General features: G+C 43.2%; 1 protein-coding gene and 1 long non-coding RNA gene across 5 annotated transcripts in view; one reads left to right on the plus strand and one right to left on the minus strand.

The window, feature by feature from the left end:
* Positions 1 to 387: 387 nt before the first annotated feature.
* The window catches only part of LOC147301423 (uncharacterized), a 74,185-nt gene continuing 49,150 nt past the window's right edge, over positions 388 to 25,422 (plus strand). The window contains exons 1-2 of one of the 2 annotated variants that reach the window (XR_015127236.1): positions 388 to 483; positions 570 to 731. This is a non-coding gene — a long non-coding RNA (uncharacterized LOC147301423). Of the gene's footprint in view, positions 533 to 569; positions 732 to 25,422 lie in introns of both variants that reach the window. The other variant, XR_015127237.1, reaches the window with a different exon arrangement.
* Positions 6,715 to 25,422, minus strand: part of lpp (LIM domain containing preferred translocation partner in lipoma) — a 189,849-nt gene continuing 171,141 nt past the window's right edge. For all 3 annotated transcript variants that reach the window (XM_086283730.1, XM_086283728.1, XM_086283729.1), the window contains exons 10-12: positions 17,028 to 17,206; positions 13,583 to 13,703; positions 6,715 to 8,621 (exon numbers count right to left, since the gene is read on the minus strand). In XM_086283730.1, coding sequence (XP_086139856.1) covers positions 8,493 to 8,621; positions 13,583 to 13,703; positions 17,028 to 17,206 — 429 coding nt within the window. In that variant the 3' untranslated portion in view covers positions 6,715 to 8,492. The remainder of the gene's footprint in view (positions 8,622 to 13,582; positions 13,704 to 17,027; positions 17,207 to 25,422) is intronic.

Consider the following 25,422-nt stretch of genomic DNA (forward strand, 5'->3'; position numbering starts at 1 on the left):
TGGTGATCATGATTTCATTCTCTGGATGCGAGTCTTGGTAAATACAACAGCTAACCATTCATTTTCTTCCTCTTATTCAATCAGGGTCATGTAGGCCTGGAGACTATCCCAGCTGCCACAGGGCAAGATTCAGGTACAGGTCACCAGTTGTGTTGTAGGGCTAACACAGAGAAAAAGACAGTCATTCACACGTAGTCTACTAACTGCGCTTACGGGAGGAAGCCGCGGTACCCGGAGAAAACACCAGGTGGAGAACATGCTCTTAAAACAATATTATTATTATTATTATTAGAGTCAAAAATGAGGGTAACACAGGGCATGCTGCAGGGCGGCCTGTCATGTGACTGATGAGTCACTGCTCTATGAGCATGTAGTGTCCCGCCCCCTGCTGGTGACGGTTGGTTTCAAAAAGCTGATATTAGACAATAACAAAAAACCCCAACTCTTTGCATCAGGATGATAACTTTTCATATAGAGTATAAGGTGGGAACCAGGGCAATGTTAACTCCTGAGATTGATCTACACCAAAAAGGTGAATGATGCTTAAACATTTGTTTTTTTATGTTTAGAATGGGCAGGGCCGTTCTGAGTGTGGGATTGTCTTCTAGGCTGATTCACTGCCTGGACTGGACATCTGGACTGTTTTTAATGCAATTATCTAACCAATAATACGGCTGTTGTCCCGTTAATTGTACTAACAGCCCATCGAAGACGTCTGAGCTCCAGTCTTGGTGAGTGATACGCAAAGATTTCATTAGTCTGTTGTTTAGTGCCAATTTGCTAGCATCTACCTCAGATGAAACTTGGTAACCCAAGCAAGCTAGCCCTGGCTTCACTCCAATCTGCCATAAAGCTAATACCAAAGCTTCAAAACAGCTACAGCTACATCATCTTTTACATACAGTCTATGATGAAGCTATTAACTTCATGATAAATCGCTCTAATCAGCCTAACTTCTTGTTTTACAGCACACAAGTAGTTTATCGAACCTTTTTTTGTCTTAAAATTACATTTGGTGAGCAGTATTAAATGTTAATGGATTAACAAAAAGACTCCAGTCTGGAGCGCGGTATTGCTCAGTAGCCGAGCATTAGAGGAAACAAACAGAGGAGATATAAACGAGTCTGAGTGATGCTTGTACAACAGAGCTACCGCCAGAGGAGACGTTTCCATTTTACATAGGCATTGATTGCAGTTGTTTTAGAAACTCTGCCGCACGGATAATGGCACTTAAGATGCTTATTGTTCACTCATGAATGAGTCATGCAATAGTCAGGCTTTTGCTGTACAAAACAGGCACATCAACAGGGAAAAAGTTTGCTTTGATATTTTCCGTGGCTTTAATAGAGACTTTTAAACAACTCCAATGATTGCAGCTTCTCTTCACACAAAGTTGGCCGGCGCCCTCGCACCCAGTGACCACCTTGGCCAGTCCTTGGATGCTCGCAGCCAGTTACAGATCAAGAGGCACTAATAACGGTTTCCTTCAGCGTGCACACTGGGACAGCTCGGATTTGTGTCTCAGAGTGATCTGTCGAAGTTTTACCCAGAGCAACACTGACTCAGTGATTACATCACTGCCTTTAGCCAAGTCAAGGACACACAAAATCAATGCTCTTGATGCAAATGCACAGTGGGAATTCACTTTAAAGCTAATAACATTAAGCTCAGAGCGCTGTGATGTCGGCCCACATTGTAATGTTATGTAAATCTGACCATATGACAGCTTCATTTAAATCGAGAGTGTGCAAGATTATGCGTGATAGCGGCCCATTTTGCTCCCTCATGCTCATCTCTGCTTCCCGGTAAATAAATCAGGGCAAAATTCTGCGTATTAGAAGAAGACATTCAAAAATGCTGGAGCTGGCCCCCGGAGACTTGACGCCGGATTTCTTATGCAGAAGAAGAAATTGGAGGGTACATCATGTTGGCTGGAAGGCCCATCACTCATCAATTTGTTTGTAAACACCAGATTTATGTGCAGTAAAGCAAGTCCTCGGTTAAACTGCTGGGGGGGCCTTCGTTCCCCCTCAGACACACACACACACACCCACACACACAGGATCGCCTGCAGCATATTTAGGAAAAAATTACGAGGAAATCTCCACACTGCTGGCATGTCAAATTCTTCAGTTTGCTAGCATAGGAAGGGGGGGGGGGATGAGTGAGTACTCTCCAGTTTACAGCTCGCGTCTGGAGCTGGAGTGCAAACAATCCGATGATATAACCGCAGTATTTACTGTCAGCATCAGGCCAGCTGTGGATAAACAGCCTCTGTTTGCTTTCACATTCTCATGTACATCAGTCGTCAATGACCAGAAGAAACCCCGCGTGAGGGCCTTCTAGTGTTGCAGGCGGATCGCCTCGTTCGTACCATTTCAATTTTGCAGTCTGCAAGAAGGGAATAAAGTGCTCAGCGACTTACTGCTGATCTGCAACTCACAAGTAAAGATGACAAATGGAAAGGATTAAATCAAGCGGGTCCTGGAAAGGTGGCAGTTTAAAAAGAAGAGGAAAAAAACAGGTCTTTAAATTATTCTAACAACTCCATCAAGTTGATCCCAGCAGTGAGCATACTTCATAGTCGAGTGCATTTGCTGATTGTGTCCCTAAAAAAAAAAAAGAGAGAGACTGTGACACAGTGCTGGTGTAATTAAACCACAGTCTCAGTTATACACAAAAGAGTGTTGCAAATGTAAGATTTCTTTTAGGCTGGTGATTCCAGCTAAGGACTGTTTGGGGAGACATGTAAGCAGGTGCATTAGCTGCTACTGAAGAGAGAGTGATTCAAGTAGTCACGGCTTTTACTTGTTGGGGATAAATCTCTTTCATCTGCAGGTACAGTGCAGAGGAAGTCACCAACAGGTGGCACGAGGAGAAGACAGAGAGAACGAGCTCATTACCTGGGCAATCCACCGGACCAGGAGCCGAAAGGCCAAGTGTTAACCGGCGGCGGGGGAGGGGGTGGACGGGCCCGAATCAGAGATAGAGGTTTAAGATTTTTCATATAATTAAACAAAACACAGCAAAAGGAAGCAAGACACAGAGACGTGTTGCTATTGCAAAGCTTTTATTGAAGGAAGAAAGAAAAAAACAAAAAGACTACATCAAGACCCTTCAGAAGATCAAGAACAGATGCTTTACTCAAAATAGCGGCTCGGGCTATACGAGGTGAGTTAAAACTCGGGAGCGGCTGCAGCCTTAAGCACCTGATGGAGACATCTACAAAGGGGATAGTCTTTATTTACTTTGGTAAAAAAAAAAAAAAAAAACAGGTAAAGAAGTGAAGTTCTTTGAGGTGAAAGAGGAAACATGAAATACACAGTCAGAGTAAGGTGATTCAATACTGCTCAGCCGAAGGCACTTTACAGGCGGGGCTACGACGGCAGACAACGCGAACAAATTCACTTATGAAACAGTTTTCTTTATGAGAGGATTTGCATCATATGTGCTCCAATGAAAGGAAGCGTAACATGTTCAAAGACCAACCATAAAAATAACCAATACATGAGTTTGACACAGCTTCAGCGCATCAGCAGAGATTTACCTGTGCACATGGACCAGACCAGGGTATGCTGAGCAGAAAACATGTGCTAATAAACCAACTTGAAATCATTCATAACTAGTCATATTATTTGTTTACTGCTTTGTGAGTGCATTACATCCTTTTAATGTAAAGGCCTTATCTAGATAATACAGCTTCTTCTTCTGTTGAGGAAAATAGCAAACGACAGTGATGGACGAGTGCAGTGCAGTTTGGAGTCAGATTCCAGGCAAATGGAAGTCCAACATTCATTTGCCTTTTAGCTGTTTTGGTTTCCTGAATGAAGTCTTGTGGTATTTTGCAGCTAGACGCCCCAGAGTGACTTGTTGGAAAAGTGAAATGGTTTTTATCCAAGCTACTTCACAGAAACCGCGCTGCTGGCTGAGAACATGAAAGTACTGCATTTTAGCATCTTCAGCTCAAAACAACGAGCCCAAAGATGCTAAAATGCTCCAAGAAATGACGGGAACGGCACAGTCTGGTGTTGATTATCTGCACCTTTCACTTATGCTACTTAATCAGGTGTTAAAGACATCATTAGATCATCAACAGAGAAATTTTGATGTAAAGATTTATTGAAAAATGTAGATGTCTGTAGAATAATAACACCAACACTGCAGACTGGTTCCTTCTGTGTGCCAGAGGTTACAAAATCTCCTGGTAAAGCAAAAGTTTGATAGCGCTAAATTAAAACAGGGCGGCAGTAATTTTGTTTTCCTGGTAGCCATCAGTGGATTTTCATGAGCAGCTGACACGGTGGTCTGTGCCACAGCTGGAATAACTCTGGAAACCTCCTGGCAAAACAAGAGCTCCGCTGTTCGACGGAGGCAGAGAAGGCGACGAGGGGGAGCGAGAGCGAACCTTGGACGGCATTCTTACAAAGTAGAAATACCACCAACCCAAACCTGCGTACTCATTAGCTTCGCGACAGTGGATGATTCTTAAATGGAGGGCAATCCAGTCTTTGTGACAGCGGTGCGAGGGAAGGAGTGGCAGGAAGGTATCTACTGTCACTTCAACCCCTACATGCACCGAAGATCTGAAAGAATTCCTGATTTTACGCTGAACTGCTGTCACGTTGGGAAGTTTGCTTTGGTGGATTTGTTGACGTCTGTAACATCCACTTACTGAACGCTGTCGAGGCATGCATCATATTTTCTACACAGCCCAATTTTATTATAGATGTGTATTTTCTGTTTTCAAATATTCCTAAAATATGAATGGAGTAGCAGCTGTTACAGTAAAGTACAGCAAACAGAGGCTGAAACTAAAATGTTTAACTAACTGCAGCCTGACTCAGAACAGAAGGCCGTGGGAGAAATGCACAGCTGCCACGTCCACTGCCGACGAGCTGCAGGTCAGCTGCTGTTTCACGTGTAAAAGTCTCAGTGCATCTTTAATACTGACGCCTGATTATCCAAACAAGGGCCACAGATAAAGTGACATGCTAACGCAGCATGAATCCCAGCTGTAGTCTCATTGTGGTATATTTTCCCAAAGTATTAGAAGTAAAAAAACAGGAGAATAAATCTCCAGTTACTAGACAGAAGAACAGACCCGACTGTCCCAGCTTTAGTTCTCTTAATCACCGCCTAACTAATTAAGCTGCGATACTCAAGATGACTGTAGACGTTGCTTCTAAACAGTTCAGCGACACCGTGGAGACATTTTTAAAGATCTTTAGGACAGATTACAGGTTTTTAGTTGAAGCAGTGCACTCGCTGCTTACTGAACTGTAAAAATACTGTATTTTTGGGGGGGGGTTTGTATATGACCGATGGACCTTTTGCGTACAGCAATGCGCTCCAAATATTGATGGAAAATGTCCTGAGGACGTGAAGTTTATGTTGCCTAACCTTTTCAGAGAACCAGCCCTCGCTCCGTTCCTGCTGCAGGCATGTGAGCTAGTACCAAATGTAAACTGCCTAACCAGCTTCCACCTTCTCAACTTTAAATACCCCGCTCAATTCCAAATAGAAAGCTTAGTCAATTTTTAAGTTAAAAAACAAACAAATAAACAAGCAAAAAAAAAGAAAATCTGCGACAGTAAAGGTTTGGTGAATTCTTCGTTCACCTTATTAGCACAGTCGTCTTTACAACGCGATACTCTGGTTGAAACTCTGCTGTAACAGGACGCACTGATTACATCTGATGTAGTAAATAGAGATCAGAGGCAATAAACAGGACTAAATGTTGTGTAAGGAAAACAGGAAAGAGGAGACGAATTCTCTTAAAGTTAGAATGAACTTCTCTGATCGAGCCTCGGGAATAATGCGCCTCGGTTAGCTCCAGCTAATAAACTAGCAAAGCATTGCAACTTGTAGTTACTTGTAGTTTCAAAGTACCATGTGGAGATTTTCTAAGAACAAATCAACATAAAGTTTCACTTTTGTTCTTCTGACAAAACAGCTGAATGTTCGTATGAACCTCATGTTCTGCTAGCTTGTAGCTGGTCGTCACTGTTTTTGTGGCTGCAGAGCTGCGCTTTGGATTTCTCTGTTGTCATTTTACGTGTTTGTGGTCATGTGCATCTGCTTGGATTTTTCTCGTCTCGTCTTTTTAGCAGTTTTCTGTCACTTTGTCGTCACGCTACATCTCGTTACAGCTTTTTTTTTTTTGTCTTTTTGTTGCTTCTTGTTGGAAATTTTTCACTTCATGTTGTCGTTTTATGTCTTTTTTAAAAAAATTCTTTTTACTTGTTTTGTCATGTTGGGGCGATCGTGGCTCAAGAGTTGGGCATTCGCCTTGTAATCAGAAGGTTGCCGGTTCGAGCCCCGGCTCGGACAGTCTCGGTCGTTGTGTCCTTGGGCAAGACACTTCACCCGTTGCCTACTGGTGGTGGTCAGAGGGCCTGGTGGCGCCAGTGTCCGGCAGCCTCGCCTCTGTCAGTGCGCCCCAGGGTGGCTGTGGCTACAATGTAGCTTGCCATCACCAGTGTGTGAATGGGTGGATGACTGGATATGTAAAGCACTTTGGGGTCCTTAGGGACTAGTAAAGCGCTATATAAATACAGGCCATTTACCATGTTGCATGTTTCAGTTTTTTGGTTGGGTGGGGAAACAGTTTTCTTTTCATTTTTAATTTTTGTTTATCTCTTGGTCTTTTTTAAGGCATTTTTTCACCATTTCTATTTTTTTTTTAGGGTTTATGTAGTTTCTTTGTAGTTACTTACAATTTCTTTGGAGCCAAGCCATTTTGTTTTCCTCTTTACAGTCTTTATACTTGTCTTATATAATTTTGCTGGAATGTTTGCATATCTGTGCCATCATTGTGTGCCTCTCTGTGGTCTTCTTTGTCTTTGCAGTTGTTTTGTGTCACTCTGTATCTCGGTGTAGACACTGTGTGCTTCTTTGTGGTCTTTTTTTGAAGCCGTTTTCTTTGCCTGACGTCTTTATTGTGTTTTGATTGTCGTTTTTTGCGATAAACAGTAAAGTCATACTCCACAAGGTACGTTAAACTCACCTAGTACTGCTGTAACATCGGAATGAACCCTCAGATTAAGCTCTAAAGCTTCTGGTCCATCGCTCTTGGATCGAGCAAATAACATAATCAGTTATTTTTGGGAAACTCTCACGGTCCCTTCTTTGTCCATCAACTTTGAAACAAACAGCAAATATAAAAGATGAGCGTTAATGAAACAATCAGCACTGACATAAAGCACAGAGACGCACAGAGACACACAGTTTGATTACAGGGTTACAATAAGGACACTTATGATCACATCTGTACATGTAAAATATTTCCTTAAATCATAAAATTTCTCATAAAGTGTCGATGCAATTAACATTAAAAATTGCATAGGCATGGAATATTCTTTATTTCTGTGAGACTGCTTAAAGAACAATCACTGCTTTTGTCTATGGTCGTTAAAAAGGGGCAAGTTACACAATTATACACTGAAAAAAAACAAAAACAAGAATTAAACTCAACACAAAGGTTGTGTTTATATGATTGTGCTGCTCAGGCCAAAATGGAAAATAATCAACCATATGCATGAAAGAATATCCAGCTGAAAGGAAAATATTGTGCTAAAAAGGAGGTGTGGTTTTTTTGTTCTCAACAGCAGAAATAACTGTTTATCATTCCTGCAGTACAGAGCAGTTTACTCTAAATAACGTGGAAATACATACAAACATGGCAGTTTAGATTCGCTTTTTGGAGTTATGCAGAGCTGTTTTGAAAGCCTTCGTTGGGTAATTTCATCCCATTTTGTGTACTGTACTCTGATTTGTCCTGCAGAAAAACAAACACGTTTTTCCTAAAAATACTGCTAAAGCTACAGTCACACACGCGCACACTGACATCCATCCACAACTTCACCTGCACAGTAAACATATTAAACATTTTGCACGTCCTGCTCGTGTTTTAGATCAGAAAAAGAAGTCGGAGAGGAACATTATGGGCCCGTGCATGCACGTGCAACCTAGCTAAAAGATATGTGCTGGTGATAAATACGATAACAGGAGGATAACAGGGGTGGTGATGTATATTGGAGACGGATTTAGATTTAAAGTAGCAGTGCAAAAATTGTAGGAAATGCGTAAAAGCTCTATGGCTTAGAGTTAAATGATGAACCAGCTAGCTTAGCATTTTTACAATAAAATAATGCAATATAATATAATTATAACTAAACCCTCTTTCAGTGAGCTTTAGAGATCCTTTTTTTTTAAACCTTCAGACTGAGGAAGAGCAGTTGCTTCCCATGTCTTCCTCTCTTTATGTTAAGCTACAGGAAGAAAACTTTAAATAAGAAAAACTCTTCTGCAGTGATCGTACAGAGTAAATAATTATATGTGAGCGTGTGAATGTGACGCCACAGTATGTTTTGTTACTTAAGGTGAACATTTATATAGAGCCATATATATGTAAATGAGGAATGCAGGCTTTTGTGGATGTTTGCAAGAAACCAAAAGAGCGAGCGAGGGCCGGGTTATCACAGTTTAGCTGTTTAGAGGTCAGTGGTGGCCTTGGCGGTGAGGGCCTGGATGCGGCTGGTGTTACAGTTTTTGCAGAGCACGTGTCCATCCAGCGGGTAGCAGCCCTGGTTATCCCCCTCCGAGAGTAGGGAGCCGCAGTCCTGCAGGACACAGATAGTCCGTTAGTCCACAAACACAAACGGGGTCATTATCCACGCTCACCGGTCAGACACATTCACCCTCCTCTCTGCACTCAGGCTCTAAACGACACATTTACTGCTATCTAAAAGCTCAGCCAGTGTCACGTTACGGGAGCTTCTCTGCAGAAAAGCCTGTGCTACGGTTCTCTGCCAGTTGGTGAGTCTGAATGGAAACAACTGGTTAGTACTCAGACACAGTTGGGCTTAACTCCCAATCTTTCAAGGATTTAAATTCAGACTTTTTTTCCCCCCTTGTAAAAGTGTTTCAAGCAGAACAATTTTTCTAAGTATGATTGCAAAATGTGTGTCCTCTTTTACAGATTCTAATATAAATGTATTCCAGCTCGTCTCTTTCAGGAGTGGAAGCATCAGATATTTGTCTATTTCTCTGTGTTCCGGCTCCTTTCTTTGTCACGGGTATTAATGCAAAGTGTGCTCTTGTGTTTTTACTTACAGTGAGAATGATTTGAGTGGAGAAAATATTTTTATTTTTGAAGCTTTTACAATAAGAAATAATCCTCATTCATAGTAAAACTCAATTTTGTGTGAAAAAAAAAGCAGTTTTAGCCTGCTCCCCTTTAAACCACTTTTTTCTGATTGGCTGCCCCTCTTGAACTTGTGGGCGGAGCTTCCGTGCCTGAGACGTCCATATTAGGGTTATTCCCACTCAATGACGTAATGCAACATTCCCAACAGTGAGTGTGTGTTTGGTTCACAGGGATTATAAGTACTTATGGAGATTTATGGAGCGTAGGAAATTTAGGAAAAGCTCAATAGATCCAAATTTATTCGAACAGCTTTTATGGAATTTTACATCTTTTTAGATAAACTAAAAAGATGGCAACGAAAGGAGCATGTAACCAAATTGCATGACTTCATAAGAGCGGCATCAGAGAGGCAAAGGGGGACTATAGGAGGAGGATCGAGGACCATTTGAAGAGTAATACCAGCCGGCAGGTGTGGCAAGGCATCCAGCACCTAACCAACTATAAGATCAATCTCGGAGCTGCGGACGGTGACCTGGAGCTGGCAGAGGAGCTGAATATCTTCTTTGCCCGCTTTGAGACCAGGGTACCGGAGGTATTGGAGCCACAGCAGCAACACGCCACCCATAGCAGCACCACCCTCACCCTGGAAGAGCACGAGGTGAGGCGCATGCTGCAGGCTGTTAACCCGAGGAAGGCGGCGGGTCCTGATGGTGTGCCAGGTCGAATATTGAGGGATTGTGCAGGACAGCTGGCTGGGATCTTCACCAGGATTTTCAACAAATCCCTCGCACAGGCGACTGTCCCACTCTGCCTGAAGTCCTCCACCATAGTCCCCTTGCCTAAGAAGCCCCACATCACCGGCCTGAATGACTACAGACCGGTGGCACTCACCCCAGTGGTAATGAAATGCTTTGAGAAGCTGGTCCGCAGACACATCACAGCAGCCCTGCCCCGCAGCCTGGATCCACACCAGTTTGCCTACAGAGCAAACCGATCCACGGAAGACGCTGTAGCCACAGCACTCCATGCTGCATTAACTCACCTGGAAGAGCATGGTAGCTATGTGCGGATGCTCTTCGTGGATTACTGCTCAGCTTTTAACACCATCCTTCCACACAAACTGGTGGCCAAGCTACAAGACCTGGGGCTTCCATACAGCACCTGCATGTGGATCAATAGCTTCCTCTCGGGCCGTAGACAGAGAGTCAGAGTTGGCCATCACACATCCTCAGCCCTGAGTCTCAGCACTGGCTCACCCCAGGGCTGTGTGCTCAGTCCACTGCTCTACTCTCTCTACACACACGACTGCACTCCTCGCCACCACAGCAACATCTTTGTGAAATTTGCAGACGACACCACAGTGGTGGGGCTCATTTCCAAGGGAGACGAGTCTACGTACAGAGACGAGGTGGAGCAGCTGACGTCATGGTGTAAGGCCAATAACCTCCTCCTCAACACTTCAAAAACCAAAGAACTCATAATAGATTTCAGAAGGAAAAAGGCAGAGATCCAACCACTATTCATAAATGGGGACTGTGTAGAAAGGGTGGCAAGCTTCCGCTTCCTGGGAGTCAATATAGAGGAGAACCTTTCCTGGAGTGTGAACACCTCCGAGCTGCTGAAAAAGGCCCAACAGAGACTGTACTTCCTGAGAATTCTCAGGAGGAATAACATCACACAGAAACTGCTGGTGTCCTTCTACAGAGCCACCATTGAGAGTGTTCTAACTTACTGCATATGCATCTGGTACACTAGCTGCACAGGGGCTCAGAGGAAAGCACTCCAAGGGATCATTAACACCGCTCAAAAGATCACTGGCTGCCCTCTCCCCACACTGGAAGTTCTACACAACGCCCACTGTTTTAAAAAGGCCCAAAACATCATAAAAGACACCTCACATCCTGGCCACTCCCTGTTCGAACTGTTGCCCTCAGGCAGATGGTACAGGGCAATCAGAGCAAGGACTAATAGACTCAAACACAGCTGTTATCCAACTGCAATAACACATCTGAATACTACAAAAAAATGTCCATCACGCCACTCTTGTGTTAATCTATGCACGGTCTGAAGCATGTGTGTGGGAATGTATGTGAATGTTTTACTGTTATATCTTATTAGTATTTTAAGTATTCTATCTATTTTATTTATTGAATTTTATTGTTTTATTTATATTTTGATATTGCTAGGGATGATGCAATGATCGGGGACCATTCTTAATTTCGTTGTTCTCATGACAATGACAATAAAGTTTCTGATTCTGATTCTGATGAAAGGTAATATGTTTACAAGGCTGAAGAAGTCACTTTGATGAGTGATGAAATGTTGCATCCAGATGAAGAAAATCAACTTTCTGAGAATTCCTTACCAGGATTATTGAGCATGCAGTTTAACGCCTCAAACGAATCAAACAGGAAAACATTCCACTCTAGCGCCTTTAGTTTATGTCATATTGACATATATATTCTTATGAAGTGGTAGTTAGCAATGAGACAGAAAAAAATGGTAAGCCTGTTTGCTTTGTCACTGTGAGCGCGTTAGCCTTTTTAGCTCAAAGCAGCGCAGCCTGACAGAGACTTTTGTGGTTGATTCTTTGATTATCGTTTCCTTTTTGAAGCACTTGGCTGATTCATGTATCACATCTTGTTAATTCTTGGAGATTTTGTAGACTCTGCGTGTTCTTTTTCAATATGCCTAAGCTCTTGTTTGGCCCTTTTCAAAGCAAAGTAACACCGAGTTACTGCTGAGCTCCGCTCTGATTGATCCAGTCTGGGAGCAGACGCACTCTTAATCATGAAGCTCACAAATACCTGAGAGATGACTGTGTTTGTGTTCTTACTGCTCGCTCTGCTCTGTGAGGCTTACTTGAAAATCGCCTGTTGAAGATTCCTGTTATGCTACAACATTAGGTAACACCACTCTTAATAATTGGTACAATTATTGTTATTCAGTTTTAATCTATAGTTCTTTTTTCATCTGTGAACATTATCTGCCTACTGTAAAAATGATGCTCTAGTTAAAAAAAGGAATACATAACACGTCTAATTATAAACTAATTTTTATGGCACGCATTTATGATTGAAACACAAGTTATATCATAGCTAATAATCAGTACACAACATTATTATCTCATTTTTGCTATTCATTTTCAGTTATTCGGTTTAATTAACCATCGTTTTACATTCTGTTACAGCGGTTATCACACAGTGTTGTCAGGCTCACATGATGTGTGTCCCTGTGTCACATCAGGCAATCATAAAGTCGTGAAACTGTGCCTTTTTGTGACTTGGAGACATGACAAACTACACATTGCTTCTCGGTCATTCACGCTTGACCTCTTTCACGATGCGCGTGATGTCACTGAGCAGAAGGCACCGCCGACATCCAGGAAAAGAATGTAAACTGACGATGGCAACTGGAGCAGTGTGCGCGATACCGATCTGTCAGCGCCATTTCACAGCTCGTCCTGAGTTGCACCACCAGCTTCACTCCTCTTCTGTTCCGCTCGTGTTTACAGGTGTACACAGCTGAGCAACTGCCCTCCTATTGGTTGAGCTCACAGAACTAAACTGTCGAGGAGGACAACATGCAAGCTTTTGTGTCAGGATTTTGTGAAGTATGCTAAATGCTCGGTGGGAATAAACATTCAAATTCCGTGCATGACATGCAAAAGGGACTCCCTACGATCCAAGTCGGGCCGGAAGCGTGCGGCGTGAACCCGGGGATGCCAAATGTTGCTCTGTTAGTGTGCAGCTCTGTTGTCTGACTGCAGCCTTCAGCTGGTTTCTGTGTGTTGTGGTAAGATGTGGTGAGGTGTGCGCTCTTTACATGCCAAGAAACAAACAGAATGTACAGATACACACAATGCTATGGCATTATTTTTCCATTGTCTGTGACACTGGCTTACACCCAACCTTCCTTTCTCTCCCCGACACACACACACAGACACACACACACACACACTCAGAACTCCATCTACTCATTGCTCCCTGGTGACAAAATTCTTCTCTTGTTGAGCCCCTTCAGCTGAACTAATCTGCTCTGCTTTGCTTTGACCTTTATGTCTGTGCTCACGCTGGTGCAGCTCTTTGACAATGTGACACGTTACTTCTCTTTTAGCCGGGCACGTAACGTCTCAGCGCCGCTTATCAAGCAGGCGAGCGGCGCCTGACAGATTGGTTTCTATGTAAGTCCGTGAACTTTGCAGAGGAGAGACGGGAAGCTATTTCGAGGCAGGTAAGAGAAGGATGATTCACTCGTCTCGCTGAAAAGGTGACTCGGGGGATCGGTGTGTACGTTATGCCTTATACCTTTATGCAGTAATGACTGTCACCTGGAGCCGTGCAACATTATTCAGAACCATCACTGCTAATTATAGAGGACACACACACACACACACACACACACACGGGATTGGTAAACACACAGAGCTCGTACCTCACAGCGGTAGCACTGCACATGGAAGTCACGGTCCAGGGCCACAATACGAACGGTCTCCTCCTGGCCCGGTGCCGGCATTATAGGCTCAGAGCACACACAGCAGCGAGGAGCAAACTTCCTGTGAAAAACAACCAAGAACAACAGAAATAAGCTCAGAACAATCTGCAACATTGTGACCTTTACTGACTGTTTGCCATTAGCACAAAGCTTACAGAGTTTCACTGCACGGTTCAAGCAGAGGTGCAACTAATGGCTCTTTTCATTAGCGAATTAATCTATTAATCATTCTGTCTGTACGTGTACAACAAGGACATCTCTAAACTCAAGTTTAAATTGCTTTTGTGTGACACGAAATCCCAGAGAAAAAGCAGCAAATCATTCTGAGAGGCTAAAACTAAGAAAAGCTTTGACATTTTTCTTGATTTAATAAATAAACGAATGATTTCTTGACCGTCGGCTCTCCCAGTATTCGCCAAACTTCACGTTGTGCAGCCCCTCAATCTAAGAACCCGTGATTATCATCTGACAGCCGGGCACATCGGCAAATGTTTACAGGCTTTCGGTGCAGCCATCAGGCCTTGTGCTTCCATGTGCGAGTCACGGTTTAGGGAGGCAAAGAAATGAGGAAAAAGCGACCAAAAGGCTAAATCATTGCGATCGTTGTGATCTTTGTGGTGCTCTTCACATAGACTGTTGAACCTGTTTCAATATTTACGGAAGATATTCTAAAACGTTCTCATGACATTAACTGTGGTTTTCAACCATTTTAATACAAAACTGAAATAAAAAATACCGTAAAGTTCTATTTATTTAGATAAACTTCATCCTTTATTACATCCATCCTTCTGTTTCAAACCAAGTCTCAACTCATCTGGTTTGTGGGTGTGTCATATTTCAAATATTTTGTGCATAAACACTCAAATATTTTGAGATTTATAATCCAAACACAGCTTTCATTATCATACTTATCATACCAATGGCACAATTTCTGTAAAAACTATGAAAGGTTTAACTGTGAACATAAAAATATACACTAGGGCTGATGCCCGTAAATGTTGCCACATTTGAAGTCACTCGAAGGTTAACTATTTCATCACTCAAACATGAAGAGTAGACAAAATCTAGAAAACTACATTTACTAAATATAGAGGGGGCATTCTGAGAAATCTTATCGGACACTCTCAGTGAGTTTTACAGAACAAACCTTTGAACTTGCAAATGCCTTTAGCGGAAGAAGGTCTGTCTAACAATAGAACTGATGAGGATATGAAAAGTGCAGTGAGATTCTAGGTCCTGTCACATGACCGAAAGTTCTTCTGTTCTACACGTGCACCCATTGTCTGTAAATCGGGAAGTAAAGAGGTTAGGTGGCTTTGGGGAACCACGGCCCAAAAAAGAAAAGAAAAAGAAAGATTCTCGTCGTGGCTATTCCTCGACACAAAGGGCCACGCTGTGGAGGCCACGCTTGTCACGTGAAATTAAACACGGGCCTTGCGTTGGGCTTCCCAAACCGAGAGCTGCACACTCATGCCAAGAGCCAGCGTTTTACTTCTGTTTCCCTTCTGGTCACAGAGTAAAGAAGGAACATTTCTGGGAAGCTAGCAGTTATGCAATGAGTGGAGGGTGACGCAATGACAGGAATGTACTACTAAATTCATGTCTACATATCCAGTTCACTAGATTTGTGAAACTGTTTGCAATGTTTCCCAAAAAGGAAGCCCTAACGTTCTGACGAGGAGCTTTAAAAATGCATGAATTTACAAAAGTTAGTAAAGGATTTTAAAACAGCATGTCTTGTGTTGTATGTTGCTAAACAAGCTGTTAACACAACACTGATATATTATCACTTCATGAAATCTTTACGGGGACACCAAGCAGGTAGAGAGCAACATCAGTATCCATTTCTACATTGATTCTGTTTGTTAAATGCTGATGGAGCCCTCAGTGCATCGTATGTTAAAAAAAAAACCCCAACAACATATTTTTAAGTTCTTGTCTCTTAAGTCCTGCTCGCTAGATGCCCACTTTCGTCTGATTGGCTGCCCCTCGCTTGGCTTCCGTAAATAGCACAAGTGCTTCTAATCCATGACTCCTCCTCTTAAGCAAGAACTGTACCGTGACTGTACAAAAGGTCAGTGCTGACCTGACACAGATTATTACATCCCCTGGCATTAAACATTTAAGTTGCCTTGTTGGCCACGATAACCTGGTACCAGCTCCTGACGTACATGTACAGCAGACGGATGTAGCCAGGATTACATCACCCACTGGTAAATGTAGGATGGTGGATGAAAGTGACCCAGTAGCAAAGGGCACCGCATTATCAATGAGCATAAAATAGCCGGGTCCTAAAATACACAGAGCTCTAATATATTTTTTACTCAGAATAGGAAAGTAACTTACAAAAATATAAATAATGCTTTTTTAAAGAAGACATTAAACTTGGAAAATTAGGAAAAAAGTTCACCGAGGTAAAAATCAAGCGAGACGAAGGGTCATTTTCTCACAATCGTCTATACAGTCGTACTTTGTTTTACATCCAGAGGAGTTGCCCCCTGTTGGCCGTTAGAGGGAACGAAGGTTTACGGCACATTTGCAGTGGATTCATGTTTCTGTCCAGAAGCTATTGTCTAATCCAGGTACCTTTAAGGTTAATCCTGGCTTTCCTGTACTATGAAGGTGGTTCACTTCTTTCAGAGGTATAATCACCATGGTAACCTACTGTATGCTGTGAACCGGAGCAGGTTATGTTCCAGATTAAAGGTCAACACGCACAAAATTGCTGGATGAGGATCAGTGAGAAATATAGATTCTTAGATGGAGCTTTAGTCTCTGTTGGCTGGAAACGGTTTCCAACACCATGGAGGCCGTAGCTGAAGGAACAAATATAAAAAACATTCATTTAATGACATACTCAAGTACAGTATAATCCATCAGATTCTATTGTGTCCGAATGATATTCATAGATCCGCCGTAGACACTGCATTTAGCCTTGCTGGCTAACAACAACAACAACTCAGACTTTATTAATATAGCAGATCTTTTAAAGTTGTCCTGACCAAAGCGATTAAAGCACACGCGTTTAATGCTATATTATTCTACAGCGTTTTTCCTTTCACACAAACTCACAGTCTGCTGCTTTGTCTGCAGCAGCTGTGCTGCTTTCAGCCTGTATTATATGCTTAACCTCTTAATACGTTTCCCATTCATCTTCCCTTGTAATATCAGCCACTCTGCTCCCATTACACTTATGAATAATTGTAATTGGTCAGCTGCTGCTAACGCCACATACAGGAAAAACCCTGGGTTAACTTATAACCAGCTTTGTGCGACCTCTTATCTGCGTTACAGTATGACAAGTGAAAGCAAACTTCCCTCGTGTGTACACGTCAAATATAGCGATGAGTGACGCTTCAAATCTAAAAGGGACTTGTTTACATACTTGTGGAAATCCTCGATGCAGTGGATGTGGTTGGAAGCGTCCACAGTGAAAGGGATGCCGTCCAGGCTGCGGTGACACACCACGCAGGTGAAGCAGTGAGGGTGGTAGGCTTTCCCAGTAGCTCGCAGGATGCGCTCCATAATGGGCTTACTGCAGATGGTGCAGGTCTCAAGGGTGTTCTGTAGACACAAACACACAGACACCCACACGGTTACACAACAAACCTGATGATGACCGAAGTGATTTAGAGGATTCATTTACAGTGGGCCTTGTTAACAAGTTGGCTACGAAATTTCACCAGCATGGAAAATGTGAAAACCCTGCATTTTCTCCCAGTTTTTGTAGGCTGTGATTAGAAACTTCCTGTCGCCAGTGTTGCACTTCTGGTGGCTCTGTGCCCATTTGTGCTTGTGCAACTTATAAATCCACACTAGGGACCTTTAGCTCGGCTGTCCTCAAATGCCTCCGAAGCTGAAGGAATCTGATTAGCACTCCTCTCGAAACACAAACACAGTCATTTTTCAGCTGCCCTCACCCACACTCCATCCTCCCGTATGCAAGAGTGCGAGCAGTAAATATTTCCACTTTGTGATGACTGCAGGATTTCTGCAGCCAGGCGACTGGGCAAGCGGCCCGCGGGGAGACGTGGCCGCTGCCTGCCTCTGACTTATCTGTGGCATCTCTCTTCTTAATATCTGCCGGGAGACACCATTTGTTATTTCAATATTTCATAAATAACGACTGCCTCTCTAAACAGCAATGCAATTACAGGGGGATGGATATATCATGTGAGAGTGATCAATGTGCGGCCCGATGCGGCTGCGTGCGACTTGATGGGCCCCGCCGTCACTGCTCCTCGCTCAGGCATTTCCTGGATCTCTGTTGTCTCTCTGTTCGCCGCCTCCCTCTCCTCCTCCCCCCTGTTTTGCGCTTGACTGGGCTAAAGAGTGCACGGTTCAGCTGTTCCCATTGGCTCCCACTGTAGTAGCAAGCTGCCTCAGTGTTTCCAAACACAGCTCGGGGTGTGTAGCAACACTGCGCTGCGTCATCGGCTGCCTCCCAGTCGCCCCGCCGGGCTCTGCCGCTTAAAATGACACTTCTGTGACCGCTCGGCCGAGGTAAACTCGAACCCCCCCCCCCCCCCGTCCAGCTGTGCAGCACATGCACCGACGTTCAGTCTGTATGCAAATGAATGAAGAAGCCTTTCACAGAATGAGGCTCATTAGTTCACGTGCACGGTTAAACTGCTCCTGACACGGCTCTCGTAACACGATCGCGTGCCACCGGAGGGCGAGAGGGCAAGAGAGGAGGGCAGCTGACGCTTGACTGCAGGCTGGAGAAATGTGGTTTGAAAAATGGCCGTTTCTTCAAGGCACTCCTGGAGAGGCATTATTTCATGAAAAGCAATGAGTGCAGACATGCTCAGTACCCCCCCTCCCCACACCCACACCCCTCCAAGATGGTAATAGAAATAAACATTATTCCCAGGGCAATGTTTGTGTATAAACAATGTCCATATTGCAGTCCTGCTCGATCCTGGAAGTGGAATAAAGCCTTTAATGAGCTCGCTGCACTGAGCCCTGGAGGTTTGCCTCGCACACGCACACAGACAGAGAGAGGTAGAGGTAGAGATCGAGAGAGGGGGGAGAATATATTTGCAACCTGAGAATCTGAGTGAGATACCAGGGCCAAACAGCACTAAACCATCTTCAACTCTTACTCATCTGCCTGCATTTCTACTTACTTATTCTCATCTGCCCTTCATGTGGGAATACCTTGCCCTTGTTTAGCTTAACTAGAGCATATGATTTCACAGCACACAGTTCCTCCGGGCCATTGTAATGAGTACAGTACTCAAAAGACAAAATTTCTCTCTGATGGTAAGATTCTATGACCTCAATTCATTTATTCTGCTCAGCCGCTGTTGTTTTTCCCATTCACTCGTGACTCCTGTTATTTGGGATTAAGTAACGTTTATTAAGGTCTGTTACAGAAAACCGGGTCTGATGTCAACACAGAGAATGTTCATGGTCTGCGGTTGGGCACGACTTCCACAGATGGTTTAGGAAATTCTGCATAAATCACTTCATGCCCTCCCTGTCAGACATTCAGGTCCCTTGTAGTTTGCCACTAGAGGGCTGTATATGTCTGCAGATGTCCGGGTTTTACTTTTCCCTTGACTAAATGTGATGTATTCAAGCATATGTATTCTTTTTTTCCTCCTCTCTCCCTCAAACATTTCTCTAAGTGTTTGCCCAGAAGGCTAAACAAATGTCTAGGCAGATGAGGTAAAGTAAATTTAGGTCAGACAGCCTCTTGCTGAACCGAGGTTTGAGTAGAGTGTGTTAAAGTCAATCGCGACCCCCATTTTTCTTTCATTTTAAGCCATTTTACTTTTGCTATAAAGTGCTCCGGCAACACCAAACGAGAGCTCGCACAGTCCGGCTCAGCTTCTCACCGTTTGGGAACGGCCTAACAAAACGGCGTTCGACACAGCTGTCTGTTAGGATGAGAACTGCGATGGCGAACAAAGCACGTAACGGAGTCAAGCGGTCCCATGTGATCCGCTCTGAACATGAGAGTTGGGCGACAGAAAGAGATGCTCACACCAGAAAAAAATACACACAATGAAGTCTGGGACTCTAATATTAAGTCTTTTGTCTAGTGAAAATGTTTCACTAATTTCCGCTTCAAGTCCACTTGTAATTTGCAGCTTTACTGGATCAAGTGACAATCAGCTCAGTTTTCAGAAATACTGGAGGGTTTGATGATAATTAATCAATTAGCCTGCACTTGTAAAAATACTGACGAGAAAATAAAAAAGCTAAAAAAAACCCCATTTAATTTCTGTAATGTAAGCGAGACTGAAAACTTGAAAACTTCCATGGCTCTTCTCTCCTCAGAATCCAGCGAACACTAATGTGTCTCTGTGTTTAAGTGCAAAGAGCAGCTAAAGGTAAAAGAATGCGGGAACAAAGACGTGTTTTCTGTGTTTGCACATGAAACGCTAAACAGCTGGAAATGTGATGTGGCATACTGTTGAGCTGAAGGTGTTCATCGTCTCTGCAACCGTAGCAACACAGATTTTTACACCTCTCCTTTCTCTCTCTTTCGCAACTTGGGCTGACAGGAGGTAGGCTGGAGATCAGTGAGGCTACACGCCATTTATGACCTGGCACGCTGAACTCAGAGCGGGCCAAATTTACAGATGATCTGATTCCGTGTGCATGTGTGTCACAGAATGTGCCGGTCGGCGCCCGGCCACGCCGTGTGACATCGCTGCACTCTGTTGAAGGTAGCTCTCTGATACCTAACAAGAGCTTGTAGGAAACATGCATCTGAGCGCTCTTCATGGACTGAATGAGAGTTAATGACTTGTTGTTGAACTATGAGTCAAATCACTGACCCTCCTAACTCCCGAGGGAAGGTGTCCACTGACTTAATGAACCTTGACAAGCAGCTTCTCTCCCTTTTATTGCTTAAGATGAGTCAATCAAGCGGGAAAAGAAGAAAGCCTTTTGTTAGAAACAGTTACTTACGTATACAAGAATTTTCTCCTGTGTCAAGTAGAATGGAAAAAAAATAAGAATGTAAAAAAAAAAAAGGAAATTTCCCAACACAATTCAGCCTAACATAACACTGCAAACCACAAGAACAGAGGCAGAGGTTTGGGGAAATGATGTTAATTTAGACTGCACGGACTGCAATGCTGTTAAATCTCATGTTAAATACTGCAGTTTTGCTAGGTGCTGACATCATCCTAGATATCACCAAGTTACCTTTGACTTCAGTTCTTTCACACATGAGCAAAAGGAGCCAAGAGACCCCTCCAACTTCAAAATGAAGTTGAAGGGGTGAGGTTGGAAGTTTGCTTTCGTTGGCTTTCCAAGTTTATGCTAGGCTTTGCAATAGATGCTTGTTTGGGTCCAACTACAACTGCTCATAACATTAACCCTGCATGCTGAAAAGTGACACTTAACCAGTGCATCTAAAGGGACCTCTCTGAGCTTCCACATATGGTGATTTAGAAGTGAGAGACCTGTGTCACCACTGCCACAGCCGACTGTGTCAAAGCACAAGTATCAAAAGACACCTGATGTGTATCTGTGAGATGATACCAGCTTTGACAGCGTGCCAGTATTTGACACTTTGGGATGGAGAACAAACTCAAAGACTGACAGCTGAGCACCATGGGTGCATTACAGACTCAACTCTGTGGTAAAACACAACGCTCCACTTACTCTTCACCAATGTTCCCTCTAAGCTGCGTACGTGCGCAATTGCGCACTGCTGGCACGGTCTCTGCGCACAGAAAATCTGCGTTGTGCACAGAAAAAAAAAACTAACCTGAATTGAAATTTAAATTAATACTTTATACATTTTACAAATTTCTACAAATACAATTCTGTTTGGCAGTGTTAGTAAGTGACTGGCTGCTCCCGTATGGACGATTATTATGCCACCTTATCCCATAGTCCAGCCAATAATGCGATTCACATTCGTATATACGCAGCTAATTAACGACGTTGACAGGCTATGACAGCATCCGTATGTGCTGATACCGGTGTTTTAGCTAGCAAAGTTGCGTGGCTGATGTGGAGTGAAGCCACGTTAATGACAACGTGTACAACCATTGGAGACGTGAGCAGGACAGACGGAACAATTGACGGAAAAAGTGTGGACTTTATACCAGTTTTTAAATTGTGTTGATAGGCCACGTAAAACCAGAGTTATGATAAAAAAATATCTGCTATGTTTGGTTTTCTTCCTGAATACTATCGTTGTTTATATTTACTGCAGGAAGAAACAGTAAAGACGGCTCGAAACACTCAAAAACCAAAAAAACCCTTTCCTATTGGTCGAAAAATGTACCATGGCGACCAATCAAAAAATGATATGGTAACGTGGCATCTAGTTGTTAAGAAATGGGGTCAAGTTTTAGGAGTGACGGCGGTGTTTTGAGATGTGAGAGATTTGAGACATTTAGCGCAAATCTTGTGTAGTTAGTGTGTAGTGTAGTTTTGTTGTGTGTGTCAGAACAATGAGGCGACTGCTGAATGTTACAGGTGTTACAGGAGTGATACATCTCCTGCTGTCAGGCCTGCAGGTATCAGGCTGTTGTTCTCCTTTATCTCATAGTGGACAGAAATGATTTTTTGGAGTGGCACAAACAATTTGTGTTGCATCAAATTTGATGCAGAACAGCTGATTGTTCTGTAAATAGTTTGAAATGTTTATTTAAAAAACGCCTTGGCTGCATTTTTAGGTTAAACAGCTGCAAAAAACTTTCTTGTTTGCATAACTCAGTTACTTTTTTGAAGAAGTAACTATATAATTAATTGCCCAACATTGGTCATTATTTACTGTATTTTGCAGACAGAGTTACAGACTCTCTCCCAGACCACAGACCACAGAGCTTTATATAAAAAAAAAAAAAAAAAAAAAGAAAGTTGTGTTTTCAAAATTGGAGTTCAAGTTATTTTTACTTCCAATAGTGTTAACATGCTTCACAGGTCATGAACAAGATTTTTTTTTAAATTTTCATTGTAAGTGGGCTAAAGCAGTTAATTAAAAGTAGTCTAACATAAATGTAAATGCTGTAATTTGATTATTTTAATAAAACATGTAACTTGGATGGATTCGATGCTGGTGCGACCACAGTGCACACGTCTGCTGTTGCTCACAGTGGTTCAAGGGACTGCTCAGGGAGTTTGTGTGTTCACTCAGACACATGAAAAATTAGAGGGAACACTGCTCTTCACACCACAGATGTATTAAATAAACTTGATATGGTGCTGATAACTCTTCCCACTGGTCTCTTGGTTTTTACCAACAAACCAACAAAAAATCCCTGCAGTCCCAAAAACATTTCCCAAAACAACTGTTAGAACACAGACCGCTACAAGCTGCTAACAGGGCACCTTCAAAAAGGATTAGACTGAATCTTCCGACCATAAAAGTTTTATATTCCCTAATTTTTTTCCTGACGCTACAAAAGCCTCGTGCAAGGTTGGGATGTGGGTGGGACAAAAGCAGGAAAACGATAATGCAAATGTACAGGAGGAAGCAAACGTGGAATCTAAGAAAAAAAATCTGGTTTGGCTCATCCGACAAACAAGGATCTCGCGACCGGGAACCCGGGTCCGTGTTTGGGGCAAGCTGACGACCTGCTGATTCATCTTCTTCAACCATTTTTTTAAAGGACAGTAGACACAAATAGACAAACTGATAAATTAAGAAAATGAAATTTAAAAGAAAGAGGTAAATCGATTTGATTCTGATATTGGGGGATTTGGTATATAGAAAAAAAACAGAGTTATACAGCTGCATATTTTTTATGATATTATCCAAAGTGTGTCTCAGTCAGAATCACCTCACAGCCCTGCGGTTTTCCCAGGGTCCTCTACACATGAAGCTAGAGCCAGCAGCTTATTAGCTTCTTGGCAGAGTGCAGTGACCTGCAATCCTCATTGGTTCAGGAAGCCAGTGCACTCAGCTTCCCTCCACTGACAGCAAAGGCATCCGAGGCTCAGATGGTAGAGCAGGATGTCCACTAATTGCAATGCTGGTAGTTTGATTTCTGATTCCTCCACATGCTCAAGTGTCCTCTGCAAAGACACCAAACCCCAAGCAGCTCTAGATAGCAGCTGAAGATCCCACGACATCTCTGGTATGTGTGCGATGAGGAGAGTAAAATCTAAATTTTAAGCCAGTTAAAATGTGTTATTAGAGTCCAGAGTTTTATTAGGCGGTTCAAAACAAGGGAAAAGAGGGGAAGTATTTGTGAAATCCATTCCCTACTTTTGTCATTTTTAGGCAAAAAAACCCTGAAACGTAAAAGAAATTTTATCATGACTAATTCAACACCTTTTGGTTTGTGAGCTTTGCTCTGAGAAAATCAGAAATCCACAATGTTCTTTCCAAGATCAAACAACTGACTGAGAAAAAGAGATGACGCCTTACATCCATTTATTAACAAATAGTTCCTCTTAAGCGCAGCGGTTGCTTACAACTCCACATACTACAACTGCCAAGGTCAACGCTGTATAAGCTCTCAGTAGTGGGTATCTGTGTATGCACGCTGTTATTTGAAGTAGTTTCTCGAGGAAGAAGCAGTTACCTCACAGCTGACTTGGCATCAGCTTCTCTTAATGAATATTTAAACTGGAGATTTGGCAAACCCGTCCCCGTGTTAGCGTTCGCAGACACTGATCCTGCTAAGGTTCTGTTCATCACAAAAAAGGAAGCAAGAGCGTTAAATGAGCAGTAACGGCGAGGTTTTCAGAGCTACGCTGGGTGACTTCATAAAGCAAAGGGAGTGGAGTTTTATACGAGGTGTTTTTATATTCTTAAAACAAATCACGGAGGGGTCGGCTTGGAGAAAGGCCAGAAATCTGTTGTTGTTGAGGGAGCCTGGGAGCTCATTTAAATCCACGTTTTTGCAGAGGGACTGTGGGAGCATCACCCTCTCCTAACACGCGGTCTGCTCAGGCCACGGAGATGGAAAGGTCTGTGTTTAAAATTAAGTTTCCCTTCAGCTGTTTGAGTTCAGTGACTGTGATCATCTCTGTGCCTCATCCTGAGAAGGTTAACAATTGATCAGCACCCCTGCCTCCTCTCACCCGAGACCCCTGACACAATCTCACCCTCAGCCCTCGACATTCAACCTAAATTCCCTTTTGAAGCCGTCATTGCTTTCCAGTGAGCAGGACTGGCATCCTGACTCCGTCGATCTGTGTAGTTTCTAAACATTAGGTCCTCAGTTGTGAGCGTATGAAGATATATTAACGACACTTGACTCCTTTACAGAATCCTGTCATTTCTAAGCGCGTTATGTAAATCACCCACTCGTATCTTCTCCGCTGCCTGGATGCAGATGACTGAGGTGTGCATGTTTTTTTGTTTGTTTGTGTGTGGGTGTGAGTGAGCATGTCATACAGTGGAAAGCGATGGTTTGCTAACTCAGAGGATCAGTGACCTTGAAAGTATCAGCTGCATAATTCACAGACGGAGCGTTTGTGACACTCATCTGTGTGCACGCCAGTCAGTCAGGACGAGCGGGCCGAGGTTTCGGTGTCTCTGACCTGGAAAGGCCTCGTTTCCTCAGAGTCTCCTGTGCTCAGCTCTGCTCAGCCTGTCTGTCAGGGTAATAAATTCACACCGGGTTATAAATGACCAGCACGTGCAGGAATGGGATGGCATCCCGCCAGAGCTTCCTTTCCTGTTTTGTTTCTTTTTAAACACCCGGTCGGCTGGATGGTCTCGGCAGCGGCCCCCCCTTGATCCTTCTCACCAGCAGCCCGTGCAGGTTTCACTTCAAAACAAGGCAAACTAATGAAACAGCACATGTCCAATGGGATTTAAATTTTCATACATGCTAGTACACACAGCTGCG

This window comes from Aulonocara sp. 'chitande type north' Nkhata Bay, linkage group LG23, assembly GCF_057382095.1.
Source record: "Aulonocara sp. 'chitande type north' Nkhata Bay isolate Kocher_YH1m ecotype deep benthic linkage group LG23, A_spYH_male_GT1.1, whole genome shotgun sequence".
Taxonomy (NCBI): Eukaryota; Metazoa; Chordata; class Actinopteri; order Cichliformes; family Cichlidae; genus Aulonocara; species Aulonocara sp. 'chitande type north' Nkhata Bay.